Source organism: Rhea americana, unplaced genomic scaffold (genome assembly GCF_003343005.1).
Source record: "Rhea americana isolate MKP2758 unplaced genomic scaffold, rheAme1 scaffold_471, whole genome shotgun sequence".
NCBI classification, from domain to species: domain Eukaryota; kingdom Metazoa; phylum Chordata; class Aves; order Rheiformes; family Rheidae; genus Rhea; species Rhea americana.
This window is the reverse complement of record NW_028186614.1, coordinates 98370-105226: the sequence shown is the minus strand read 5'-3', so window position 1 is coordinate 105226 and position 6857 is coordinate 98370. Positions and strand designations below refer to the sequence as shown.

At 60.5% G+C, this 6857-nt stretch overlaps 1 protein-coding gene across 1 annotated transcript; it reads left to right on the top strand.

Moving 5' to 3' along the window:
* Positions 1 to 750: 750 nt before the first annotated feature.
* RFX5 (regulatory factor X5) lies at positions 751 to 6158 on the top strand. Its single transcript, XM_085316548.1, has 9 exons — positions 751 to 878; positions 1691 to 1724; positions 2199 to 2281; positions 2458 to 2583; positions 2821 to 2940; positions 3422 to 3500; positions 3865 to 4066; positions 4349 to 4446; positions 4709 to 6158. Exons 1-9 carry the CDS (start codon positions 760 to 762, stop codon positions 5903 to 5905), a joined length of 2058 nt encoding a protein of 685 aa, XP_085172674.1. The 5' UTR covers positions 751 to 759; the 3' UTR covers positions 5906 to 6158.
* Positions 6159 to 6857: the final 699 nt, after the last annotated feature.

Genomic DNA, 6857 nt, shown 5'->3' with positions numbered 1-6857 from the left:
TGCTGTCCCAGTGCCCCCCAGCATCCCGGTCTCCTTGTCCATGGAGACCTGGTGCCTCCCAGCACCCTTCCACCTCTTATCCCTGTGAGCACCTGCTATCCTGATGCCCCCAACATCCCTGTTGCCATGTGTTGGGTGACCTACCCTTCTGGTCCTCTCCTCAGCATCCCTGCCATGACCATGCCAGGCCCTTAGGACCTGCTCTGGTCCTTCCTCTGGACACATCTGCCCTCTGGGACCCCCAGGAACCTTTTCTGGCCTGTTGCAGCATGCCCAACCCCCTGTGCTGGGCACACTGGAGCAGGGCCTGCTGTCCAAGCCCCCTCAGCATTCCTGTCCCCTCTAGGTCCTGGCTGGAATCACAGAGCAGATCCTGGTCTTCACTGCTGGATGCTCCTCTCCTGGGACTGCCTGGGCCTTTTCCATATCCCATTCATCAATAGTTTGCRTCTGACACTCCAGCCTCTTCCTGGGATTTCAACCCATTCAGATGTGGGTGGGCATTCAGACCAGAAGGGACAGGGCTGAGGACAAACAAACCTCAGGGCTCAGCTGGGCCGTGCAGCAGCCCTGCTCTACCCACACTCCCAATTGCTGCATTCGTTCCTCCAAGAGCCCCAGCCTGGGCTCTGACAGGGAGGGTGGGTGGACAGAGGTCAACACTGTAGGTGCCTGGTGGTGTGTTGATGACTCTGAAGGGTTTGTCTTCACTTTTTTGTTGAGTTTTTGCTTTCCATCCCCTAACAGYAACCAAATGTCATGGCTGATGAAGAATCGAGTGCCCAAGCCACCAAAAAGGCGAGTTTGTCGCCCGACGACTCCCAGAGCAACACAACYGAGTCCAGCATGCTGCTGCAGAAACTGAAGAGCACCATCTCGTAAGGGCAACACTTATCTTTCCTGGGGCAGCTTTTCTGGTTAATCTGAGTGCTAACAAATGCAGGCTAATAAAGTTGTTTAATTTGCCATCTCAGGAACTGAGAGGATACGTGTGGTCCTGTACCTGCCACTTCCTGTACTAACAGTGGCACTGCAGAGTGGCATGATCTCCAGCATGCCCTATTAAGTCCTTTGCTGGGTGCTGTGCAAACACAGAACAGAGTCCCATGTTGCACTGCTGGTACCTTCCTGCCTGTTTTGGGCACAAAATTAGTTCAGGGCTTTGTGTAGCCCAGGGAGGTCTGCCACAACCCAGCAAGGTGTGGTTTTATGCCCRCTGTGGTTTCACTGGATTGGGGTAGTGCTTGCAGTAGTCCTTGCAGACAGACAGCCAGGCTGTTGGAGAGCAGTTGTGGGTGCACAGTGAAACMCAGAGCATCAAGAAAATAGTGTGAGCACCCAGCAGGCCGCACTTACTCATATGCATAGGCAGACTCCAGCTCTTGGTACTCTGTTATGCTCCTCTCAGCACTTCTGAGGCTCAGCTGAGTGGTTGTACCCTCCCAGGTGCTTCTAACCCTGGAAGCATGTATAGGTGTCTGGAAAAGCCTCAGGAYAGAACTGCCACGTGTGAGCACATTCCCTATCCTGCTCAGGAACCTGCCACTGTGGCTGTCCCCAAACAGTGTCTGTTCTGTGGCAGAGGATCTGGGCTAGAGCAGACGGGTTGAGAAATTGCCCGTGGCTCTGTCCTGGGTCTTGTGGCATCGTCCTTCTCTGTGTTAATGGCTTTTGTCTCTGTCCCACACAGCAAATCCGTGCAGAACAAAGTCGACTCTATTCTGGTGAGTTCTTCTGCAGCATGTTGTGCTAAGGATGAGGGAATAACCTGTCTCCACTTCCCTGACACGCTCCTACCCCACTTCCAGTTAAACTGGGTTTTGATTTTTGCCTGATCCCATTTCCGATTGGGTAGGGATCTGGCTGCAAGAATTAGCACTGAGTAAGCGCTGATTTTCCTGCCCAGGGAACAGCATCTGCATTTGCCCAGTGCTGTGTGGAGGCCAGAGGAATGATGAGCCTTTCCAGTCCCCTTGAGGGGCAGTTCCTACCCTGCTCCATGTGATTTCACTTACCCTGTTCCCTTGTATGCAGGCTGTGTTAGTGCTTACAAAGCTGCTTTGGTTTAGATGCTCCATCATTACTGCCATTAAGGAGGTAACGAGACCTCTGCCTATGTCAGCTGTTTCTTCTTTTGGATCCTTAACCTTTCTTTCTCTGGTCCGTTCTCCCTCCCTCCGTGGACCCTTTGACCATAGCAAGATGTGCAGAAGTTCTCCGACAAYGACAAGCTCTACCTCTACCTCCAGCTGCCGTCAGGGCCGAGCCTGGGGGAGAAAAGGTGAGTGCTGGAGTGAAACAGGGCTTGTTTGTGAGCTTGGCCAGGAGAGCAGAGGCTCTTGAGATGATGGGTGGGAGATACAGATTGCGAGAGGCCAGGAGTGTCCTGCTTATGCTGCCTCTCTGCTAATTAAATGTCTGTCTTTTATTGGGTTGCCTGGGTTCCCTCTGGAGCAGTGGTAGCTTGGACCTCAGTTCTCTGAGCACAGCTGAGTACATGCACGCRTGCAACTGGATCCGGAACCACCTGGAGGAGCACACTGACACCTGCCTACCCAAGCAGGACGTCTATGATGCCTACAAGTGAGTACAGGGGCAGGATCATCTCTCCCCCAGGGCTGTACTTACGCAGCAAAGCCCGGTGGGGAGGTCAGTTTGGAGGGCAGTGAGCCCTTAGGTTTGTTTGGGTAGTCTTTGCCCACTATTGGGTACCTGAAACRAGCCATGTCAGCACAGAAAACTGGGTGCATCTTGGAGGCAGTGAGAAAGCCTTGATGGTTTTAACCTGCAGCTCTCTCTCTGGCTTTGACTCTCTGGCAGGCGATACTGCGATAACCTCTGCTGTCGCCCTCTCAGCGCTGCCAATTTTGGGAAGATCATCCGTGAGATCTTCCCAAACATCAAAGCCAGAAGATTGGGAGGCCGAGGACAGTCGAAATATCCTTCTACGTGCTCTGCTGGCCTGGGAAGCCATGGGAGCYGGTCCCCATGGCAGTTGGATGGGCAGGCAAGAGCTGCTTATTCTCCAGCGCTACCCATTTATAAGTCTGTGTATGAGATAGTGTTTTATAGCTTCTAGAGAGGGTCCAGTTCCTGGCTTTCCAGCTCCTGAATTTCAGGTTGGTTGCCTGAGCAAGGTTTTGCGTTKCAGGGTGTATAGTAAGGACGTGGCTGGACTTAGCAGCAGCCTGGGGTTAGCTCACACACCAGGAAATGCGACGTGCAGGGAACAGCCTCAGCTGGCTTGGGGCTGGCTGCAGTCACCATCTCAAGACAAGTTTAGACCCTCTGGCTGTAGCAGGTGGTGGCGGCGTGAGCCTGGCAGCTACATCCTTTCAAGTTTTAACTTGTGGCCTCTCATGGCTGGGAAGCGTTGGTCATGTTTGTGTGGCACTGAAACACCTTAACCTTGCCAAACATACTGCTACAGCGGGATCCGGAGGAAGACGGTGGTCAGCTTGCCACCCCTGCCTAGCCTGGATCTCAAAGTGACAGAGACCGTAAGTCCTCTGGTGCCTTGGCCACTTGAGTTTCACCAGCTCCTTGTGCTCTTATTTAGGCAGGATAACAGACCTCCTTGCTGCTGTGGGAGAAGTCTTTCTYGTTACATCTAATGAAGGCCTTGGTTGGTGGTGGGGAGCCCTCTTCATTTGTGCTCCTGGGGGCTAGTGAGACTGGGAGCAGATTGTGCTCTGTCCCGCTAGTTTTCCAAAGTGGTAGAAGGGGAACGTGCCTGCCCATCAGGCCTTGTATCACTGAGGTGCACGAGCTTGTGGCTTGCTGGGGATAGCAGGATCAGACCCTGTTTGCGTCCAGGGAGTCCTGGTGGGTGCCATAAGGGCTCACAGCTTGTCCTGCCAGCAGCAGTCGGAGCTGACGGATCTGGTGCAGTCCTACAACAGCGAGGTGATGGAGGCAGCTTGCGCCCTGACCTGCGACTGGGCTGAGAAGATCCTCAAACGCTCGTTCAACAACATTGTGGAAGTCGCCCAGTTTCTTATCCAGCAGCACATCATCAGCTCCCGCTCGGCCCGGGCCGACTTGATCATGGCCATGGTAGTCTCAGGTGGGTCACCGGGRTGGGATGGAGCTGCAGGCCCCACAGGATGTGGTGAGAGGAGGCGCAGAGAGCTCCCTCCATTGTGTTCACTCGCTGCAGAGCCCATTCAGTGTCTCATAGGAGTGTGGAGAGTTTGGGGCTGCAGGTGGACCCAGGCTGATGCTGGGGGACGTGATTCCCCCCATTGACTGCCCACAGAATGGCTGAGTCTGTGACCCCCGTTTGGCTGAACACAGAGGGGCTCAGGGAGGGATGGTCTCCACTTGGCCACCTCCTGTGCTTTCACAGAGAGCACGGGGAAGATCCACCGCAACAGTCGGTCTCCGCTGACAGCAAAGAAGAACGACCTGGAAACCTCAGAGAGCAATGACGGGAGCCAGGGGCAGGTGAGACGTGGCTCTCAGAGAGCTCTCAGTTGGCCTGGCCAGATGCATTGGTGGTGTCCTCTGAGCCAGAGCAGGGCCTGTTGCTTAGAGAGGTGGGTTGGGAGCCGTGTGACTTCTGGGTTCCTRCCTCAGAGTGGGGGCACCTAATCTTTAAACACAAGCAGGGAAGGCTTCGGGAGCAGCCTGGTGCAGTTTGAGGTTCTGCTGGGCTGGATGGAGCCCAGGTGACATCTCTCAAGCCATCGCCTCTGTTTGCCCACAGAGCAAGAAGGAGAGTGGCTCCAAGCCCTCTGTCCTGCCCCGGCCTGAGAAGAAGCAGCTCCCTGAGGCCCCCAAGCCCATGAACAGCCCCCAAGTGAACGCTCTGGTTGCCCGCCTGCCCCTGCTCTTGCCTCGCATCCAGCCGGGGAACAGATTTGTGGCACCTGGGACTCCGGCTGTGCGCTCGTCCCCTCCTGTCCTGGCCCCCAAAATCACAGCCACCCCCCTCGGGGGCACCGTCAAAGTGGCTGCCCTGCCGCTCCCAGTGGGCACGGCGTCGCCGTCGTTGCCCCTGGGCCTGGCCCCGGGGGTGAACGGGGCAGCAGGGCTGGTGAGCCAGCAGGCTGCCGTGCCCGTCATCAACATGCTGCTGCCCAATGTGCCGCCCRGCGTGGGCCTCCCCGTGGCAGAGAGCCCTGCCAACCCCCGGAGCGCCGGTGGAGAGGGCCAGGGCCCCGGCCTGCAGGACTCTCAGCGCYCCAAGGCCACCAAGCGTCCTCCGGAGCCCCCCAGCGACGCTGTGCTGCAGAAGCGGAGACGCGGGCGTCCGCGGAAGAGGCTGGACGAGGGGGGCGCCCAGTCCCCCGAGGAGGCTCCGTCGGGCGCGGAGGAGGCGGCGGGAGGGAGYGAAGCGCTCCGGCCGGGCTCCGCCGACACGGCAGAGCAGGAGCAGACTGTGACACAAGGCTCAGACGTTTCAGCAGGCGGCCGAGGGGTGCTCAGCCCCTCGTCCGGAGAGACGGGAGACCATGGCCACGGAGCGTCTCCGGGTGCCGAGTCCAGGAGCAGCGGTGATGGCACTGCCACGAGCCCCGTCGGGGACACCCCAGCTAAAGCCTCCCTGCCCTCCCAGGTGAGCGTCATCCAGGATGGCAGGTCCAGCATGAAGGTCCGCGCCAGAGCCGGCACCCCGGAGCTGGAGGAAGGCGTGCAGCCAAGCCTGGGCAAGGCCGGGTCCCCGCTGGGTGATGCGGCATCTGCAGCGGGGTGCCGCGTCCCCCGAGAGGGGAGGGACCCTTCTCCCGTCCCCTCGCACAGCGATGGACAGACGGAGGCCGGGAGAAGTTCCCTTCCCGCGCCGCTGCCCGGCAGCAGCGCTGCAGCTGGCTCGCAGCGCTTGGACCTGTCCCCGTGCGCCCYGGCGCTCCGGGGGGGCTCGCAGGCACTACCGGAGCTCCGCAGCCGGGATGCCAGCTAGGAGCGCGGCGACGCTGCCCCTCTGCGGTCCAGGACGCCCAGAGCCCACCGCCAACACCCCCCTCCCCGCCCTCCGCCGCCCCCCGTGCTTGGAGTCCGCGCGTGCCCCGGTCACCGCTGCAACGAGTCGCAGGCCGAATCCGGCGCCTTGCGGGCCGAGGGGAATTGTGGTGTAAAACCGCCCCCGCCGCTCCGCAGCTTGCGAGCACCGTGCCTGCGCCTCTCCGCTGCCTGCAATTAAAAACCAAACCCACCGTGCCACCCGCGTGTCCGTCTGTGACCCCGGCGGGCTCAGCGGCCTGCCCGGCCGCCGTGCGGCGTCAGCGGAGCGCGACGCGCGGGCCGGGGCTGGTGCGGCGGCCGGGGAGCGCGAGCGCGTCCCTGGGCGCGTCCAGGCTCGCGCCTGGCTCCGCGGCGTCGCGCCGTCCCGGCGGCTCCCAGCGCGGCGGCTGCCCCCACGGCCGGTTTTCCCGCGAGTGCGGCGGGGCTGCCTTGCCGCCGCGTTGTCGCAGCCAAGAGGAGCTGAGCGCAGGCCTGGGAAGCGGCGGGAAGGGGGCCGAGCCCGCGGTGGGAGCGGGTCAAACTCGCCCTGCGGCGGGACGAGGCGCCCCGGACACCCGGTGTCATGGGAGGGAGCTGCTGGAAAAGGGCGATTTGGGAGCRAAAACGCTGGTTATTGCAAAAGGGTGCAGGAAGGGAGCCGCCCTCCTGGGGTTAGCGGGTGCGGGGTGGGGGTGCGGGGAGCCGCTCTGGCGCAGCCGCCAGCCCGCAGCACCCTGGTCYGTCTGTCCGTCCGTCCGTCCCTGCCTTCTGGGGGGGCTCCTGTGCCCAGCCGGCGCGCGGGTCGCTGCGCCCGCAGCTCCGTGCGCGCGGGGCCCTGTCCGCTCCGTGCGCACGCCGTGCGGCCCCACCTGCCCCTCGGCCCCCGCAGATCCTGGCGGACGGCGCTGCCG